Source organism: Chrysochloris asiatica, unplaced genomic scaffold (assembly GCF_000296735.1).
Source record: "Chrysochloris asiatica unplaced genomic scaffold, ChrAsi1.0 scaffold00168, whole genome shotgun sequence".
Taxonomy (NCBI): Eukaryota; Metazoa; Chordata; class Mammalia; order Afrosoricida; family Chrysochloridae; genus Chrysochloris; species Chrysochloris asiatica.
The window spans coordinates 514,433-536,014 of NW_006408686.1; the positions used below are offsets into that span (position 1 = coordinate 514,433).

Genomic DNA, 21,582 nt, shown 5'->3' on the forward strand with positions numbered 1-21,582 from the left:
GAGATTGTCTGATGATTTCCGCATTCTGTTGGGTCACCTCTCTTTGGAATGGGCACAAATATGGATCTCTTCCAATCAGTCGGCCAGATAGTTGCCATATATTTTGTTGTTGTTGTTAAGTGCCGTCGAGTCGGTTATGACCCTGTACAGGGTTTCCGAGGAGTGACTAGTGAGCTTGAACCACTGACTTTGCAGTTCAAATGGCTTTGCAGTCTGGCACATTAATCCACAGCGCCACACCAGGACTCCTATGTATAGTGAGTGAGTAAATCAAAGTTTGAAGCCCATCCATCTCCTGGATCTCCCCCTTCTCTATATAGAGAGTCTAGGTGTGGCACTGTAGTAATAAGCACTGGACTGCTAATCGCAAAACTAGTGGTTCAAACCCACCAACCACTCCTCAGAAGCCCGCTACAGGGTAGCGATGAGTCAGAACTGATGACTGCACTTAACAACAACATATGTAGACATCTTTAGCGAAAGATGAGGCTTTCTGTCCCCATAAAGACTGATAGACTCAGGAACCCTACACAGGGTCACTATGTGTTAGAAACCCCCTCGATGGCTCACAACAATCCTGGTGTGACACTATAGGATAAGCACTGGACTGCTAACCACAAGGCATCATTTAACAGTAACAGCATATATATCAACTTTTTATTATGCATTGGGTGTCATATTTTTACAGTCAAGAATCCCAAGACAGTCTCACAATAACCCAGTGAAGTGCTATTATTAATTTTATTTTGCAGCAGGGAATCCTGATGCCCAGAGAGGTTGTCACTTTCTAATACCACACAGCGAGTAAACAGAGCGGTTAAGACGCCTACCTGTGGGGGAAGGTGTATTTGGGACTTATTAGACCTAATTAGGTACAATTAAGCGTCCCTTTAGGCTGGGGAGTCACGTCTACGTGACGTCACGAAATTGCGCGGTGACGCCAGCCTCAGCGGGCGTAGGAATACTACTAAACTTCCGCGGGTTGCCGTTTAATGGCATCAAGCTGCCGAACCGCCCTACTTCCGCTGCATAGTCAGCGAATGAACACCGGAACGTCAGGGTCAACGAGGTGACGTCAGGGCGCACCCTTGCAGGTTCACCCCTACCCAGAGCGCACGCACGTATGTACGTACCCACGCACGGACGCAAGGTCACGAACGGGCGGGGGAGGAGTGGAGAGAGGGAGAGGCGCCCCGCCCAGTCAGGAAGGTGGCGTGTGCCCCGTGCGACCGCCAAGATGGTGGTGGGCGCATTTCCTATGGCGAAGCTGATCTACTTGGGCATCCGGCAGGTCAGCAAACCGCTCGCCAACCGCATTAAGGAGGGCGCCCGCCGGAGCGAGTTCTTCAAGAACTACGTCTGCCTCCCACCGGCCCAGCGTGAGTCTGACCCCACGTCCCTCCAACCTTCCCATTTTCCAACCCTTCCCAGGTGGTTGCTATGGGGGATGGACATCTACACATGACCAATTACAGCCCGAACCGGCAAAGCCTTGCAGCCAATAGGAAGTTTTCCTGGGCGGGGTTTGTAAGTAGCCAATGGAGAGGACGGTAGTGGGTAGGAACGCACGCGGAGTATAAAAAATGCTAACCAATAGGTGAAGAGAGCGCGTGCTGACTGACTTCGAAGGGAGCCAATACTGTTGAGGAAGGGAATGATTTGGGGAGAATTTACCTGGAATGAAGGCGCCTGGGTGGCAAAGTGTTTATAATCGCTCAGTGTTTATAGTTGAAAGATTAACTGTTCCATCCGACTAGTCGCTCTGTGAGGTAGAGCTGCGAGAGAAAGATGTGGCAGTGTACAACCGTAAAGATGATAACCTTGGGATAGGGTCGCTGTGAGTCGGCGCCGACTCCTCAGTAAAGGATTTGGTTTTTGGTGGTGCCGGCAATGCCACTAGCTGGGGGCGGAGCCGAGGCGGGATCTTTTTGCCAGGTTCTCTGTGGGCGACCTCATTTCCAAAACTTCCTTTCATGCCCAGGGAGTTTTTGGTATATATCAACAGTTTAGGACACTGGTTTGCCCTAGTTGTACTCCAGGGAAGAGATTTGGGTTAGGGTTGTGGCCCTGGAGACTAGAGCATGATTTGGCAATTGGGCATCAAACGAATTTTAATTCGGAGTGGGCATAAACGAATTAATCCTTTCGTATACCACACAAACATTTGTGCGTTCATTCATTCAATGGGTTGTGCAGTGACTCGACATTGTCAACCCAGAGTATCCAAACGAAGGACCTCAGAGGTTGTGTCTGAACCCGGGCACGGGGTCAGGAAGAGGTTCTATGGGGGCGACATTCTGAGCTCAGCGTAGTGGGGAAGGTAAACAGTGAAAAATACGAGCTACTTAAGTATGTAGGTACTACGTTCATCTCTCTTACTTTGGGCATGATGTCCCTGGAGAAGATTCATCATGCTTGGTAAAGTGGAGGAGGGTCAGCAAAAAAAGGAAGGTCCTCAAGAAGACAGATTGGCACAGTGGCAGCAGCAGTGGATGCAAACATAACAATTGTGAAGATGGTTCAGGCTGGGCACTGTTTGTTCCATTTTGTTGGGCATGGGGTTACTATGAGTCTGAGCCACCTGGGTAGTACCTAACAACAACAACATAAGCCTGTGAACAAGGATCTCAGGGTCAAGCGTGGTTAAGTGGTTTAACTGCTAAACCAAAGTTTGGCAGTTCCAACTCACCAGCTGCTTTGCAAGAGAAAGATGTGGCAGTTTGCTTGTGTAAAGATTTGCTGTCTCAGAAACCCTATAGGACAATTCTACACTGTTTTATAGGGTCTCTATAAATTAGAATTGGCAATGGTTTTATGTTTCTGTCTTACTTGTGTTGGCCTGTGGGAACATAGAACATGGGGATCCGATGTAATCTGCTGGGTCAGGGACCACCATAAATTGATCCCTATTTCGATTTCATTCCGTGACTATTTTCCAGTCACCTGCTCTCTGTCCGACCTTGTGCTGGTGAAACTGTAAGGCTTGTTGTTGTTGTTGTTGAGTGCCGTTGAGTTGGTTCTGACCCTGTATAGCGACCCTCTATAGCGTTTCCAAGGAACAAATGGTGAGCTTGAACCGCCAACCTTGTGGTTCAAACTGACCTTACAGCCCAGTGCATTAACCCCCAGCGCCACACCAGGACTATTATCTTCATTTTATGTATATACTATATATGTATCTGTGCTTTGGTTGGTGATTGTGTGCCATCGAGTCAATTCTGACTTATAATGACCTGGTATAGGGTTTCTGAGGAATGACTGGTGAGTTTGAACCACCAACCTTGTGGTCAGCAGTCCAGTGCTTATCCTACAGCACCACACCAGGGCTCCATTTGTGCTGTAAATGATACCTAATGTATTGCTGTGAGGATTGTTGTTGTTGTTAAGTGTTTTCAAGTTGACTCCAACTCATAGCGACCCCTATGTACAACAGAACAAACACTGCCCGGTCCTTTGCCAGCCACACAGTTGTTATGTTTGAATGTCTTCCTCTTTTTTGCTGACCCTCTACTTTACTGAGCATGACGTCATTCTTCAATGACTGTTCCCATCTGGTAGCATCCTGGCTTCTAGGGAGCGTTCTAGGTGTACTTCCTCCAACACAGATATGTTTGTTCTTCTGGCCATCCACGGTCGAATCAGTGGGTATAAAATGTGAAGTCAGTGCTTGGCACCTAATTGTGGCCGTAGTGCAGATGTTATGGATATAGCAGAGGAAAAAGGCAAAAATGCTGTCCGTCCCTGCCCCTTCCTCTCCAGGGACCTAACATCCTTGTGACAAAGCCAGTCAATAAACAACAATGAGTAATTGACATATGAAGCGTCCTAGAGAGCAATAATTGCCATTGAGAAGAACCTAGTAGGAAAGTTGGATGTTTCAGTAGGGTTGTGGGGAGGCCTCACTGAATAGTCCTGACGGTGGTAAGGGAGTCAGTAGTGTGGGCATCTGGGGAAGAACATTCCAGGCCCCAGGTCCCCATCCAGGAGCATGCCTGGCACACAGGAAGAATGTGGAGGAGGCTGGTGAATTGGGAATGGAGAGACCGAGTGGAGACTGACAAGAGAAAACCAGAGGTGGTTGGCGAGGGGGCAGAACTTGCGAGACCTGTGGCCACAGCCAGTGCCTTGGTTCTTTATAAATTCAGGTGTTTATTTATACATACCTGAATTTGTATGTAAACAGGTTTGTTGTTGAGTTCTGACTCTTCGTGACCCTGTCTAGGGTTTCCAAGGATCAGCTAGTGAGTTTGAACCACTGACTTTGGGGTTCAAACTGACCTTGCAGCCCCCTACTGATCTTATAAAATCACACCAAGACTCCATCTATATAGGTAGTCCTGGACTTACTATGTATTAGAGTTCTAACAAATGCAATAATTACAGTGTTGCAGCATGCAATCTGTTGCTACTGGTGTTATAAAATCAGCACTGGGCCATAAATACAAGGTTGGCGGTTCAACCCATCTATTGCTCCTTGGAAACCCTATACAGGGTTGCTGTGAGTAGGAGGTGACTTGACAGCACTTCACAACAACAACAACATTATCAGATACTCTCTCAAAGATGTTGGAAGATCGCATTTATAGAGACATAATAAAAGGCAACAATAATGAAAAAAAAAATAGAAAAGATGTTGCATTTACTGCAGTTGTCAGAGTGGAATCCCATTGTGGGTTGTTGTTGTTGTTAAGTACCATCGAGTCAGTTCTGACCCATAGAGACCGTCTATAGGGTTTCCAAGGAGCAACTGGTGAGCTTGAACCACCGACCTTGCAGTTCAAACTGATTTTGCAGTCCAGCGCATTAACCCACAGCGCCACACCAGGATTCCTTCCATTGCAGGTTGGAGAGAGAATGGAATTTTTTCCTTGAACTTTTTGAAGCCCCTTTGTGTGTGTGTGTTTTGTCATGAGTCTGTTCTAACTCACAGTAACCATGTATTGGGTTTCCGAGGAGCGACTGGTGGATTTGAACCACCAACCTTGTGGTTAGCAGTCCAGTGCTGGTTCTACAGTGCCCTTTTCTCATGCATCAAAAGAGAAAACCCAAGCCATGTTAGAATTGCAAGTTTTATTTGGTGCATAGATCCATGGAAGGACACCACCTTTCCTGTAAGTAGGGAAAGTGGCCCCCACCCCAACAAAGACAGCCAAGGGGTTTATATTGAAAACAGAAAATAGAACAAAGCATTTTTTCCTCTCTACTTTGAAGTTGCAGCTGGTCATTACCTTTCTCATTCTCTCAAGTCCTGCAAAAGGCAAGGTAGACAGCAATTAAGATTTTAAGCTCATCAAAAAAAGCAGAGTCTGTTGAATATCAACTTAGAACGTTTGAACACAGGTTCAAACTGTGTGGGTCGAAATGTCTCATGCATATCAAGATCAAAGGGGCAGGTGTTTGTGTATGAGGCCCCCTGGAGTAGTTTTTCTGAAAGGAAACGATTTGACAATGTGAGTATATATACTTAAATAATTTTATTGTGGGAAAGCATAGATAACAAAAAGTTGACCATTTTCACTGGACAATTCAGTGACATTATAACATTCACCCTGTTTGTTACAACTATCACCAGTATATCTGTTTTCAATTCTTCTAAGGATATGCAGGAGTCCTGGCCTGGTGCTCTATGCTAAGCAGTGGACCGCAAGGTCAGAGGTTCAAACTCACCAACCGCTCCTTGGAAACTCTGTACAGGGTTTCTATGAGTTGGAACCTGCTTGACGGCACTTAACAACAACAACAACAACAACAAGGATAAGCACAGAACTGTGAAACACAAAGTCAGAAGTTCTGTCCCACCCGCCACTCCATGGGAGAAAGATGCGACTTTATGCTCCCACAAAGATATACAGCCTTGAAAACCCTATACCGGGTCACTGTGGGTCGGAACCATCTCGACAGCACTTTTACAACAACCAGAAACTCAGTATCCCTTGTTAGTCATCGAAGGCAGCCATCATTGAAATACCACAAGTGGGGGACTTTAACAAACAGAAGTTAATCTTTTCACAGTTTAGGAGGCTAGAAGTCTGAATTTAGGGTACCGGTTCTTGGGGAAGACTGTCTCTTTTCTGTCAGTGCAAGGAGAAGGTTCTTGTCTCTTTTGAGCTTTTGCGCTTTTTCTCCTGGGAGAGCTTTCTGTGGCTTGGCACCCATCTCCCTCCGTTGCTGCTTGATCCCTTGCTTTAATCTTATTTATGTCTCAGAAGAGATTGACTTAAGACACCCAATCACCCACCCTGTAGAACAGAGCAGATCTGCCCCCAGAGAGTTCCCAAGGCTGTACAGATGCAGACTGCCACACCTGGCTTCCACCGAACCTGCCTCATCTTCCTCCCAAGTACTTAAGACCCACCCTACTCTAATACGGGAGTCGTGATTTGGCGCTGTGGGGTAAAGCACAGGACCGCAAGGTCAGTTTGAACCACGAGGTTAGTGATGCAAGGGGTCCCTATGAGTTGAAACCAACTCCAGGGGCACTTAATAACAACTCTGTCTAATTAATGTAAAAAGAAAACCCATTTCCCAATGGGATTATGACCGCAGGTATGGAAGTTAAAATTTACAACACAGGTTTTGTGGGGGATACAATTCAACCCATTAACAACCCCCTAAAAACTCCCATCTCCCCCCAGTTGTCTCTCCATAGCGTCTGGTTGTTACTGCTGCTATGTGCCATGAGTTGGTTTGGACTCCTAACAACCCTGTATAGGGTTTCCAAAGAACGACTGGTGGGTTTGAACTTCCAGCCTTGTGGTTCACAGTGCAGTGCTGATCCTACAGCTCCACACTGGGAATTCTGAGAACTACTACTAAACATTTGTCCCTATGCATTTGCCTATTCTATATAGTTCATGTAAGTGAAATGATCCAATATGCATCCTTTTGTGTCTGGTGTATTTCACTCAGCATAATGTTTTCAAGGCCCATCCATGTTGTAACTTGTATCAGGGTTTCGTTTATCTTTGTGGCAGTTTTGTGTATCCATTCATCTGTTGATGGACACTTGAGTACCTTCCACCTTTTGATTATTGTAAATGGTGCTTCAGTAAACCTATGTGTTCAGCCATTTGAACACTTGTTTCCAGTTTTCTTAGGTATTTAACTAGGAGTGGAAATGGTGGTCATGTGATAATTCTATGTTTAACTTCTAAGGGACTGCCAAGCTGCTTTGCCCGATAACTGTACCATTTTATAATCCCACCTGCAACAGAATTCTAATTTTTCCACTTTTCCTTTTTTTTTTTGGTAATAGACATTCTAGTGGGTATGAAGTAGTATTTCCTTGTGGTTTTGCCGCATAGTTCCATCACGGCTAATAGCTTTGAGCATCGTTTCCTATGCTTATTGGTCATTTGTACATCTTCTTTGGAACCCTGGTGTGGTGCTGTGGGCTAATGCGGCAGACTGCATTTGAACTGTAAGGTGGGTGGTTCAAGCTCACCAGGTGCTCCTTGGAAACCCTATACAGGGTCGCTATGGGTGGGAATCGATTCGACAGCACTTCACAACAACATATCTCCTTTGGAAGGTATTTTGCCCATTTATAAATTGGGCTACTTGTCTTTTTGTTGTTGAGTTACAGGAGTTCTTTGTATATTCCGGATATTAATGCTTTAGTAGTAGATATGTGGTCACCAGAAATATTTTTACCATGATATAAGTTGTTGCTTTATTTTTTGGTCAGTTGTCGTCACAAAATTTTAATTTTGCTGAAGTCCAACTTATCTATTTTTTCTTTTGTTGTTAGATCTGAGACTCCATTGTCAGAAACAAGATCTGGAATCTCTAAACTTCTGTTTTTTGTAAGAGTTTTGTGGTTTTAGTTCATTGATTCACTTTAGTTAATGTTCATATATGGTGTGAGGTAACAGTCCACCTTCATGCTTTTGCATGTGGCAATCCAGGTGTCCCTGAATCGTATTCTAACAGGATCCTTTTGGCAATTCTGGGGAGAGGGTGACGCACGCAGGGAGCCCAGTCAGGTGGTCCCTGTGGTAGTGTGAGTGGGAGGTGAGAGTCGCTTAGATGGGAATGAGAGTGGGGAGGAACGGTAAGATTCTAGAATATATTGTCCCCAATATCTTCTTCTTTTTAAAAATTTCAAAACCTCAGAAAAACTGAAGGAATCATAAAGGTATTACTCATATACCCTTGAATACCTACTTCAGGGGTGGCTATGCTTTGACAAATTCACTTCTTTTCCTTCTCTCTCATATCTCTCTCTCTCTGTGTGTGTGTGTGTGTGTGTGTGTACATGTTCTTTTTATTTTTAAGTGAACTATTTGGAAATGAGTTGTAGATGTGATGCTTCACTCCTGCATATTTAAGCCTGTATTTCTTTTTTTTTTTTTTTAAGTTTTTTATTGTGAATTATATGGCTTTACATGGGAGAACATCAGTTTTACATTCATCCTATCGTATTTCATTTCACTGCAGTGATCACAGTCCCCTCCATTTGTCATCAAATAACCAAAGGGTACACCCCCACAGCCCCTCTCCTACCTGAGTCCAGTGTCCCCAGCCGCTCCAGCTCTGTCTCCATCCATGGCATCACTGCCTCTCTGAGTAGGGTCCTGCTCTCTGCTCTCCTCACTCAATGGTCCCAGGGATCTCTGCTCCTGGGCTGCAAAATCAATCACTCCCCTCCTTTTGTCAAAAAACATCTACCTCTACATTTCCGACCCTCACAGTCAGTTCTGATGGGAATTATTCACTATTGTACCACAAGAGTCTTATCCCCATTTCCTTTCGCCAGCCCAGTCCCACCGGATTGGAAATCATTCAGTGGTGAGTCTACCTTCCCCCGCCCCATCTGGAACTAGGCTCCCTCATGAAAGCTTGTAAGCCAGTCACTTCTTGCCTTTATGTGGGCCCCCCCCCTCATTTTGCATTTTGGGTAACCAGTGTCTAAGTTGCCCATCCCTTTCAACCCTGTGTACCGAGGGATTGGGAGTGATCCTTGCTGTAAAGATTTGTTCCCTTTTTTGAGCTATTACATCCATACGTAGAGGTAAAGTTCATCAAATTGTAGCGGGTTCCTCTCTTTTTTTTTTTCCCTTCCCTCTTCTTTCTTCTTCTAGTCAAGTTCTGATCATCTAGCCATCGAAGCCAGGTCAAATGGGTACTATATGCAAGTATGGGTGTTCTTGTGCATCTCCCCTCACTTCATATCAGCTGGACGCTTCACTCTCCACTCTAGTCCTCTGTGGCCATGTCACTGCCTCTGGGCCCAGGAGTCCCCGGGTCTTGCCATAACTGCTGGCCATCCAGGTCTCCGCCTGGGTTCACAGGAGTCTATTGAATGTGGTCGGGCTTAGATCCCAACTTCATTGCTATTTTTTGCCCCTCTTCCCCTTTTCGGTGACCAGCGTGGTCACCAGCCAGACCATATGTCTGCTCATGTATTCCCCTTGAGTCTTAGTCTTGGAAGGGAGTTTGCTCTGAGGGAACCCATCTGCTTGCCTTGATGGCTCTCGTGTGATCAGCCTGTATTTCCTAAGAATACAGGCTGAAATAAAGACATCTTCCTATAGAACACAATACAGACACCTTGCCTGAGACACTTAACTTTGATCACAGTAATGGTATTTAATGTGTAGCTTATGTGTAGCTCAGTTTCTAATCTCTCTAGTTGTCTCTAGGATCTCTGGTAGCGTAGTGGTTACGAATTGGGCTGCAAGCCGCAAGGTCAGCAGTTCGAAACTACCAGCTGTTCCGCGGGAGAAAGATGAGGCTTTCTGCTCCCGTAAAGATTACAGTCTCGGAAACCCTGTACAGGGTCGCTATGAGTCGGAACCGACTCCACAGCACATAACAACAACAACTAGTTGTCTCTAGAATGTCCCTTGTAGGTTTTTTCCCCTTTTTCTTCTCTTCCTCCTTTGTCTGTTTAAGTCCCGTATGTGTGCAACGATCACGTACTGCATTTGATTATCCTGCTTCTTTCAACCAAAACCAAGTCATTTCCCATCAAGTCCAGTCCAGCTCATCGGGACCCTCTAGGCAGAGCAGAACTGCCCCTAAAGTTTGTCATCTTTACGGAACCTGATGGCCATGTATTTGTCCCAAGGGGCTAGCTGGTAGATTTGAACTACTGATCTTTCAGTTAGCATCTGAGTGCTTACCCACTGAGCCACCAGGGCTCTTTCATGCCCTTTAACCCTTTGCTGGACTCCTGATGTGGCGCTGTACAATCAGCACTGGGCTGGTCCGTAGTTCAAACACACTGGCTGACTCACACAGGATCACGATGAGTCAGAATCCATGGAAGGCACTTAACAAAGAAACAGAACAGTTCTTTGCCACAATTGAGTTGATTCCCACCCATTGTGACCCTGTACGAGTAGAACTGTCCCAGGTGGTTTCCAAGGCTGAAATCTTTAGGGAAGCAGACTGCCGCATCTTTCTCCTGTGGGGCAGCTAGTGTGTTCAAACGCCTGGCCTTTTGGTTAGCAGCCTCATGTGTTCATCACTACACACCAGAGCTTCTTTGTTGTTGTTGTTGTTAAGTGCTGTTGAGTTGGATTCCAAGGAGCAGTTGGTGTTTGAGCCGCTGCCCTTGTGGTCTAGTGCTTTATCCCACAGCACCACACCAGGACACTCCAGGTTTTCCGTTAGTACCCTTGAATGGACAACAGGGCTGGGCCACCCAGCCCACCATCTATTCTTGTAAATAAAGTTTTATTGCCACATCTGCTACACGTTTCACAAAGTCTAAAATGTGGATTTACTGCCTGGCGTTTTTACGGAAAATGTTAGCTGACCCCTGCCGAAGGACAGTTTCTCCACCCTGCCTTGTTTTTCCAGGAGATTAACCTTTGCAAGAGGCCAAGCCGAGTGTTCAGAAAGCTGGAGTATTTGATGGCTTCCCCTGATTAGATTCATGGGAGTGGCTTTGGCAGGAACACAGACCATAGTCCAGGGGATGGTATGTCCTGCTCAGAGGGCCCCTGATGTCTGTTTGTTCCGTCATTTGTGATGGTCACTTGGATCCCCTGGTGAAGGCGGTGACCACCAGGTCCCCATTGTGAAGGAACCCTTTCCCCTTAGTAATAAATAGTGACCATGGTGGGTTTCTTTGGAAGGTAGGACTGGCAGGATTTTCCATGGATTACCTGGGGGTAGGAGGTGGGAAGTGAGGGTAGAGTTGGGAAAGGACCAGTTGGAAAGAGCAGGTCAAGAGCTCAGTTTGGGTCAAGTTGAATGTGAGATATGCTTAGACACTGAGTGCACTGACTTCTTATAAGTGGTGGTGGTGTTGTTAAGTGCCATTGAGTCAGTTCTAACACACAGCGACCCTATATGGGGTTTCCAAGGAATGATTGGTGAGCTTGAACCACCAACCTTGCAGTTCAGGCCTACTATTCAGTCCAGCACATTAGCCTACCACACCAGGACTCCTTTTATTATAAACATGCCGGTTGTTTTTACTATGGTGTTACTGTCTTCCCATCGCTAAGTGCCCTTTCCTAAGGCCAGACTGTGGTTGCCTTTTCCCAGGGCCACGTGGTAGCCATGCATTCTCCTGGGCCAGGCTGACCAGACATCTAGTATCCCTCCCTCCCCTTCCACTTTGGGACTTGGATCCTCCCTCCACCCCCTTTCCCCAGGTCTTCTCAAAGTGGAGACTAGTGGGGTAGGTTCGCCCCCCAGAGGAAAAGAGCAAGAAATGCAAAAAGGTCACCTCTTAGTGTATGCTTATCTGGGAGAGGCTAAGGTTTTTTCAACAAAGAATTCAGAGGGGAGAGACAATAAAATGACTTGCTGATGCCACACCGGTTGGGTCTGCTCCTTTTGTGTGTGTGTGAATTGGGTGAATGAACACAGAGGAATCAATTTTCCATTCAACAATTCAAACGTTTGATTTCATTGATTGCCATCCCCACAAGGTAATATCAGGTATCCCACCCACCTTCTCCCTGCGCTTCCCACTCCACTCCTCCTCCTTTCCCACCCCTTCCTACCTCTCCAGGTAATGCTACCCTTTTGATTTCAAATGGTTAGTTATTCTAAGGAATGCAAACCTCCCTAGTGTTGGGGTCTCCCTGACAGACCTGACAATTGTTTGGTTGAAAGTTGAGCTGTCACAGAGGTAAGTTCAGTTTCAGACCTGAAGGGTGACCAGGGCCATGGTCTCGAGGTTTCCACCAGTCTCGGACTAAGCAGTAAGCCTGCTCTTTTGAATAATTTTCAGTTTTGTTCCACATTTTTCTCAGGGGCCAGTCTTGCAAGGGCGCATTGGATGCTTCCAAGGGGCGGGCTATGAGATGGCTGTAAGTGCTGTCGAGCAGTTCTAACTCACAGTGATCCTGTATAGGCTTTCCAAGAAGCAGCTTAGTGGGTTTGAACTGCTGACCTGGTACTTAGTGATTCAGTGCTGATCCAACAGCGAGCGCCACACTGCATGTGGTAGGTAGAATAACAGCCTCTCAAAGAGCCCACGTGTGATCCCCAGAACCTGTGCATATGTGGCCTTAAGCAGTAAAGGGGGTTTGGCAGGTGTGATAGACTAAGGATTTTGAAATGGAGAGATCCTCCTCATTATCCCATGGGGGGCGCCCAGTGTCCTTACCAAAGCCAGCCTGTTGCTGCCAAGTCAGTTGTTACTCATGGTGGCTTCATGGTGTTAAGTCCCATTGAGTCGGTTCTGACTCAGTGACCCTGTGTCGTTTATGAGGAGCGGTTGGTGGGTTTCAACAGCCGACCTTGCACCTGACTCCAGGTGACCCTATGAGCTCTGGTGTGGCGCTAAGCACTGGACGGCTAACCACAAGGTTGACGGTTCAAACCCACCAGCCACTATATGGGGTCGCTATGGGTTGGCACTGACTCAGTGGCATACAATAGCAGTAACAACATATTTATGACCCTGTAGGACAGTAGAACTGCTCCCTTGGGTTTCTGAAACTGTAAGTCGTTATGGGAGCACACAGCTTCACCTTTCTCCCACGGAGTGTCTCGTGGGTTTAAACCACCAGCCCTGTGGTTAGCACTCCAATGCCTCATCCACTGTGCCAACCGGGCTCCTTCACAGGGTTGTCACGAGGTCTTTATAAGTGAAAGAGGAGGCAGGAGCGCCATCGAGAGATTTGAAGATGCTACACTCATGGCTTTGAAGATGGAGGATGGGTTCACACACCGAGGCACGTGACATCTGGAAACTAGGAAAAGTCAGAGAATGGACTCAGCCCTAGAGCCTCCAGTAGGAATGCAGAGAGTAACGCTGTTGCCATTCGTTTGGTTCTGATGTCAGAGTAGGGTTTTCACTGGCTGATTTTTCAGAAGTAGTTTGGCAGGCCTTTCTTCTGAGGCACCTCTGAGCTCATGAGACCCATTTTGGATTTCTGAACAATGTAGATTAATAAATTGGTGGTGTTGTAAGTCACGAAGTGGAAGTTGGTGGTAATTTGTTACAGGCATCCTAAGAAACTAACATATACCATACTTGTTCATTGAAATTGTTCGGATGTTTTTGGTTTCCTTTAGATTTTATTTTGTTGTTGTTCAGAATACACAGAGCAAAACATACACCAATTCAAGTTTCTACATGTACAGTTGAGTCACATGGATTGCATTTTTGCATTGAGCAACCATGTTCACCGTCCTTTTCTGGGTTGTTCCCCTTCCGTTCACATCAGCTCAGTGCGCCCCCTGAAGTCCCTATTTGTTTTTCTAGTTGCTGTTGTCACTTTGATCCTATATAGATAGCTCTTAAAAGAACATACTGCTCAAGGCAGACATTCTTTACTAGTTAGGTGAACTATTGTTCAGTTTTAAGAAGACTCACGGGCTGTTTTTAGTTTAAGGTTTAAAGATGATCTCAGGGTAGTCATCTGTGAGGTTCGCCCAGCCTCCGTGGTTCCAGAAGGTCTAGAGTTCATAAGAATTTGGAATTCTGTTCGGCATTTTCCCAGATGTGACCAGGATTCTTTTATTACAATGTGCAGTGTTGGTAGGTAAGCATCATCCAGATCTTCGGGTCTCATGATAAAGGAGACGGTCGTTCCCGGAGGCTGTTAGCCACACATTCCATGTTGTTGTTGTCAAGTGCCATTGAGTTGATTCCGACCCATAGCGACCCTGTATAGGGTTTCCAAGGAGCAGCTGGTGAGCTTGAACTGCCAACCTTGCAATTCAAACGGCTTTGCAGTCTGGCGCATTAACCCACAGCGCCACACCAGGAGTCCATAGCTTCCTCTAATTCCTGACTCTCCTTCCTCTATTGTTCCAGGTGACTAAAGCCAATTGTTGCTGGTTGGATGGCTGCCTGCAAGTTTTAAAGATCCCAGGGACTACACAGTGAACCTAGAGATAAAACAGAAGCTCTAACCATGTTATTAGGATGTCCCATGAAACCATGACCCTAACCATCCAAACCAAGGGACCAAGTCCCATGCAGTATTTGGTTGTACATTAGCAGCCTCACCAGCATTTGTTTTGTTTGTGGCCATTGAAAACACACCTATCGAACGGGCTAGCATCACTTTTTCCCCCCAGAAGTTCCTTTTGTGTCCTTGCAGGTATGACTTAAAATGTGACCCAAATATCTTAGTGACTTAACACTGTTTATGTCTCGTGGTTTTATGATTTGACTGGGCTCAGCCAGGTAGCTCTGCTGGTCTGACCTGATGGAGTTACAGCCAGAGGGTTCTGGGGCTGGAGTCATCCAAGGAGCTCAACTGGGTTCCCTCCCCCTCCCCTTGTGGCCTCAGGGCCTCTCTACTCCTTGTTTGCTCTTCGGCAGGCTACAGCTCTCAAAATCAGATTTCCATGAGATTTCCACAAGCTTTTGGGCAAGTGCGGACATAGCCCAGAATTGCCGGGGCATGTACTCCTTATTCAGGGGCAGGCCTGCACAGGCCCTGATCCAGGGCAGTCACCAAAGGCTCAGGTCACCACTGAAGAAACACATTTGGGTTTGAATGTTGACATCACCATTTATTAGCTGTGTGACAGTGGACAAGCAGCGTGACCTCTCTGAGCTTTTATTTCTTTCTTCAGCACATTAGAGTAAAACTAGAAGGCCTCCCCCTCAGGATTCTTGCGAAAATGTAGCATGATGGTGGGTCCCCAGAGCATTGATAGTACACCCTATCATCAGCACAGGGAAAATCTTCTCTTCAAGGTACGGTATCTGAGATGTTCTGCCCTATGGTTAACTGCCCTGCTTTAGGATAAAGACTTAACTACACACGCTAGTTAGTCCCAAGGAGCTCTGGTTGCGTAGTGGTTACGAATCGGGCTGTGAACCGCAAGGTCAGCAGTTTGAAACTGCCAGCTGTTCCGCTAGAGAAAGATGAGGCTTTCTGCTCCTGTAAAGAGTTACAGCCTCGGAAACCCTGTACAGGATCACTATGAGTCGGAACCGACTCCCTGCCACGGCACATAACAACAACAACAACACTCTAGTCACTGTGTGGCCTGGTGTGAAACGGAGGAATTAATAATAGCATCAGAGCCTAATTTCGATGGGGCGAGGGCATAATGACCAGGATCAGCCCAAAGCCAACCAAAAGTCATCCTTATTTATAGCTTTGCCTAGGAGATGTCAGTCAATCTGGACAAAAGTAACAAACCTTGGATAGAAAATTCGGACAGAGAGAACTTTGGAGGGCTAAGGGGAAAAATCACACTGTTTTTCAAAGCAAGGGAAAAGGCTACAGAAAAGAACTCAGTTGAGCACACCCAGGCAGCCACTTTGCTTCTCTACGCTGTTTCCCGCCTTGTTCTGCACTGCCCGCAGAGGTCTTTGGAAGAATTTGGAATCTCTTTAAGAAGCCCTGGTGGCTCTGTGGGTTCGATGTTGGTTCAAATCTATCAGCTGCTCAGCAGGAGAAAGATGAGGCTGTTTGTCCCTGTAAAGATTTACAGCCTAGGAAAGCCTATATAAAGTGGTTATGAGTTGGGATTGACTTGCTGGTTTTCAATACCTTTTGCCTAGGGTAAGTTCAGTAACCGCAGTGTGACTGGGTGACCAGGAGAGGTTGTTTTCTGTAAATTGTTAATGTCAATTTACATGAATTAAATGAGTTAATGCCAATAAATGGGGTCCTGGTGTGGCTCTGCAGGATGACGCACTGAACCAGAAAGTCAGTTTGAACTGCAAAGTCATTGGTTCAAATCTACTAGGTGCCCCTCAGAAACCCCATACAGGGTTACTATGAGTCAGAACCGACTTGACACACTAACAGGAACAAAACCAATATCCCTAAAGCACTTAAGGCAGTACCTGACTTAAATGCTGTACAAGCACTGGACTGTAAACCACAAGGTCAGTGGTTCAAGCCTATCAGCCGCTCTGCAGGAGGAAGATGAGGCTTTCTGCTCCCACAAAGATTTTAAAAGCTTCAGAAACCTTATACAAGTTTGCTACAAGTCAGAAGCAACTCATCCGCACTTAACAACAACAACATCATTATTTTAAGGTGCTTTGGTAGCAGAGTGGGTTGTGAGTTGGGCTACTAAATGCAAAGTCAGCACTTTGAATCTACCAGCTGCTCCATGGGAGAAAGATGAGGTTTTCCGCTCCCGTAAAGGTTTACAGCCTCAGAAATCCTATACTGGGGTTGCTCTGAGTCGGAACTGACTCAACAGTACACCACCACCACCAATGATTATTTTGACCACCATCTTCATCTTAATGTAGAGTCTTCTAGAATCATCTGCATTTCCTAGCTGAGTACCTCCCAGCCTCCACCTGGCATGTGGTGGTACCTTCTCCGCAGGCAGCCAGAGAGGGAGGGTCTGGCCTTCTCCTGGCTCATTTCTGACAAGCAGCCTAGAGATGGTGGTGTTTGAGCAGAGCTTAGAAGGGGGCAAATCTCTGAGGAAGGAAAAAGTAGAGGCCTCCCACCACCACAGCATCTAATGCCCCAAAATATGTAAAGTGTCCTTTTATTTATTGTTTTTATTGTGAATTAGTTGAAGGTTTACACAGCAAATCAGTTTGCCATTCTGCAGTTCACACACATCTTGTTTCAGGTCACTGACTGCAATCCCCACACATTCTTTCCTGCTCTCCCTCTACAGGGGTGGGGAACCTTTTTTCCTGCCAAATTGTGTAACATCATTCGCAGGCCATACAAAATGATCATCTTAAAAATTAGGCTGCTGTATTTGGTCCAACATTTAGTTAACTCGCCCTTAATGTGATGGCTGGAACTGCGGTAGCCTTAGCACGGCTAGACTCAATGACGTTCCCTACCCCTTCTCTGTTGTATATTGCCTTCCCCAAGTTACTATGTGTCTGTCCTCTGGTTAGTGGATTGCCCTCCCCTCCCACCCCTGATAACCATCAAAGAACATTTCTTTTAGTGTGAAAACCTTTTCTTGACTTTTTTGTAACAATGGTCTCATATAATATTTGCCCTTTGGTAAGTTGACTTGCTTCACTAATGGTTGGTTCATCCATGTTATGAGGCATCTTGCAGATTCATTATTATTTTTCAGTGTTGTGTAGTATTGCATTGTGTGGCTGTATCATGGGTTGCTTATCCAATCTTCTATTGATAGGCATGTCTGTTTCCATCTTTTTTCTGTTGTGAATAATGTTGCGATACCTACATCCATTCATATCGTGGCTCTTATTCCTCTAGGATATATACCAAGCAGTGGGATTACTGGGTCAGATGGTATTTCTACTTTCAAAGTTTTCAGGAAGCGCCATACTGTTTTCCACAGTGGAGGCACCCCTCTGTGAACGCTCCTTTAAGTGGAAGACTGGGCCTGCAGGGGAGAAAGAGGAACCCTTCTGTGTGTGGGGGTGTGTGTGTGAGTGGTGGGGCCAGAGAGAAATTGGGGCACCAAGACCCTGGGAGGAGAGTAAGTGTTGAAGCCATCAGACATAAGGGAGTTTCCCAAAGTTTGTGAAAAAATTTCGTAATGTTTGAATCCCATTTTCCCCGATGACCTTTCTGAAGTCCCCTCAGAGATATTTACAGAGCTGCATGGCTGATGGCCTGGGGACTGTGGTGCCTGGAAGCTGGAGTAAAGCCAGGCATCCACAAAGATCCCCTTGAGGGAAAGGGGGAGTTTGGGGAAAACCCAGCCTGCTGAGACATACAACTTTAACCTTGGGTGGCGATGAACAAGTCTCCTGAGAATTTGTGGCCACTGACTGTCCATCACTGGGGCTTGAGCCCTGAATGATACTTTTTGAGTAGCTCTAGAAATAGCAGGAATGGGAATAGACCCAGGTCTGTTGTGCCCTAAGTACCTGGCAGCTGCAAGCAGAAAGCTGTCTTGGAGGTGTGCCCTCTGCCCGGGCCCTAGAGAATTCCTTCAGATCTGAGAGCTCTGGCTCCGCTGGGCTTACAGGAGGAAAATACCATACCACACACACACACACCCTGAACAGGGAGACAGTAGAGACAAGCATGGCGGGTGGAGACAGACAAGCATTACAGGTGTGGGGATGATCAGATGTGGGTACAGTATATGTTCAAAGAATCGAAGAAGATCATTATAAAACACAACTTAGTAAAAAAAAAAAAGGGGCCAGTCAGGTTGAAAAAGACCCAATGAACTTCTAGAAATGATATATCCACTTGATGTTCATGATCAGGACTCTGGAAGGGTCAGATTAAACACAGCTGTTGAGAGAGGCTAGGTGAGCGGGAAGATAGAAGATCCAGAGGTGGGGTGGGAAGAAAGTGTCCTGGGAATGGGGTGCTCCCCGTAAATGCCCCCGGGAAAAGGCGGAATGCTGTTATTTTTAAGTCTCCAGAGCAGATTCAGTCACATCCCTGGAGTCTGTTTATAATCTTGGTAGCACCACATCAGTTGTTGGCTGCAGCTGGTGACCTACAAGTGTTTTTCTTTTTAAATTTATGCTCTGGAGCTCTGGTAGCATAGTGGTTACGAATTGGGCTGTGAACCTTAAGGTCAGCGGTTCGAAACTACCAGCCGCTCCGCGGGAGAAAGATGAAGCTTTCTACTCCCGTAAAGATTTACACCCTCGGAAACCCTGTACAGGGTCGCTATGGGTCGGAACCGACTCGATGGCACTTAACAACAACAACTAGTACCAGAGTGGCACAGTGGGTTAAGCATTGGGCTGCTAAGTGCAGGGTCAGCATTTCAGACCCACCAGCTGTTCCGGGGAAGAAAGATTGACAGTCTGCTCCTGTCAAGATTTAGCTTTGGAAACAAGGAACAGCAGTCTACCCTACAAGGTTGCTCTGAGTCAGAATTACACGATGGCAGTGGGTATGGTGGGTATCAAGGAAAGAAGGTGCCCGGTGGTGCAGTGCAGAAGTGCTCTACTGCTAGTCAAAAGGTTCGAGGTTCAAACCCACCGGCTGTTCAAAGGGATAAAGACAAGGCAGTTTCTGTAAAGATTTACAGCCTTGGAACGCCTGCGGGACAGTTCTGTGTCATAGAGGGTCCCTATGAGTTGGCAACGGGGTTTGAGATTGGAATTATTAACGAAAGGAGTCCTTGTGTGGTGTAAACAGTTAATGTATTTTGATTAGAGGGTTGAGTCCACCCATAGGCTTCTCAGAAGAAAGGCGTGGCAATCAATCTGCTTCCAAAAAACTGCCACTGAGAATCCTATGGCATTCAGTTCTACACCTATGGAGTTGCCATAAATTGGAATAGACGCCACAGCAATTGGCATGTTTTGTTTGTTTTTTTAATCAAGAAAACATTGTTAAGTATTTCCCAAGTGTGAGTATGTGTGTAAAATTATTTATCAATCATGTACAGTGCTAATACATGATATTATGAATAAATGTGTTCATTTGGGGAGTGCATTGGCTCTGTAGGATAAGCACTGGACTGCGAACTACAAGGTCAGCAGTTCGAGCCCACCAACCTTTCCACCGCGGAAAAATGAGGCTTTCTGTTCCCACAAAGATTTACAGCCTTGGAAACCCTATACAGGATTGCTATGCGTCGGGCAGTTGAAATATACACAGTGAAATATAGGGGATGAAATTAACAATGATTAAAAAATAAAACATGAGTTTTATTTACGCTTTGTTGTTAAGTGCCATCGAGTTGGTTCTGACCTATAACGACCCTGTATGGGGTTTCCAAGAAGCGTCTGGTGAGCTTGAACCATTGATCTTGCGGTTCAAAACAACTTTGCAATCCAGTGCATTAACCCACCACACCACACTCATGGTCCCACAAATATTTCTATTCTCACTAAAAAGGTTGTCTTCTACAGACTGGTGAACAGTGGGGGGTTACACCCTATACAGCTAGGAAAGATCTAAAGTGAAGATGCGAGAGTTCCAAATGGAAAACATGTGTTTTGGGCTGCATTTAATCCTGCTGCTGGTGTTAATGCCTGCCTTTAATTATGCAGAGGCATTTGTTGGAATTGGCTCACTGGCATTGAGTGTGCTTCAGTGGTGTCTAAGCAGGAATCTTTAAGGAGCCTCAGGTGTGAGGACTTGTTGATTTACAATCCAAATACCCTAGGAAATCGACTTGCCTGTGTCGCAATACTGCAAGTGGCCAACAGAGCGCGCCCTCATCCTCTCTTCTGAATCTGCGTTCTCAGCCTGGGAATGGCATCTGACAGGTGCTCAGAATATGTCTCTACATGTCTGTTGTTGTTAAGTGCTGTCGAGTTGATTCCAACCCACAGCGGTCCTGTTATAGGGTTTCCAAGGAGCAGCTGGTGAGCTTGAACCGCCGACCTTGCAGTTCAAACAGCTTTGCAGTCTGGTGCATTAACCCACAGTGCCACACCAGGACTCTCTACATGCCTAGGAATACTTAATTTCTTCCCTTTCTCCCTTTCTTCTTCTTTTCCTGCATTAATACAAAAATAACCAAACCAAAACCAGACACCAAACCCATTGCCACAGGCTTTCCGACATGGTCTTTCTTTACGGGAACAGGCAGCCTCATCTGTCTCAAAGAGCTGGCGGGTCTGAATCACCCAACTTGCTGTCAGCAGCCCAATGCTTAATCTGATGTGTCACCAGGGCCTTGATCACCCCATCCACCTTCTGTATCTGCCCCACCTTGAGACTCCTTATTCAGTTCATTTAAAGTCTTGTCCTGACTTCTTGGACTCTGTCCCTTCCTGGGGTCTTACTTCCACTTCCAATTTCTTGGTTCCTTTAACTTTTCTATCTTCTGAGCTCTAGCAACACCAGCTGAGACCCTCGAGCCTTCAAGGGCCGGTGGTCTCCACAAGCTCTCTCTTTTTCTCTTAATTAAGCATCTGGCTTCCAGACCCACCTCCGCCCTGCTTTGGATGAGCAGAAAACAGCAGTTAGCATTAGTGAGGATCCCGTGTGCACCCAGCTCTGTGCTGAATGTGGTGCCTTATGCTATCTTTTAAAAATTTAGTCCCGTTTTACGTTTACTTGTGCTGTTTAAGATTTTTCTTTTCTCCTCTGATATTCTTTCTGCTCCCACAAAGATTTACAGCCTCGGAACCCCTGGTCACTATGAGTCCTAACTTGTTTGCCACCACTTAACAAAACAACAAACTTTTCTTGAGGAACTTTCTAAATTTAGCCAAGTTAATGTGTGGTTATTGTGAAAGAGCAAGACAAAAATGAATCAATGTGTGTTTACCTGCCTGTAATTTGAAAACCTAGCAAGTAGTGACTT

The 21,582-nt window shown here is 46.0% G+C and overlaps 1 protein-coding gene across 1 annotated transcript in view; it reads left to right on the forward strand.

Moving 5' to 3' along the window:
- The first annotated feature begins 1,237 nt into the window (after window positions 1–1,237).
- Window positions 1,238–21,582, forward strand: part of LOC102827324 (optic atrophy 3 protein homolog) — a 51,740-nt gene continuing 31,395 nt past the window's right edge. Inside the window, exon 1 of the mRNA XM_006871472.1 lies at window positions 1,238–1,379. Coding sequence (XP_006871534.1) covers window positions 1,238–1,379 — 142 coding nt within the window. The remainder of the gene's footprint in view (window positions 1,380–21,582) is intronic.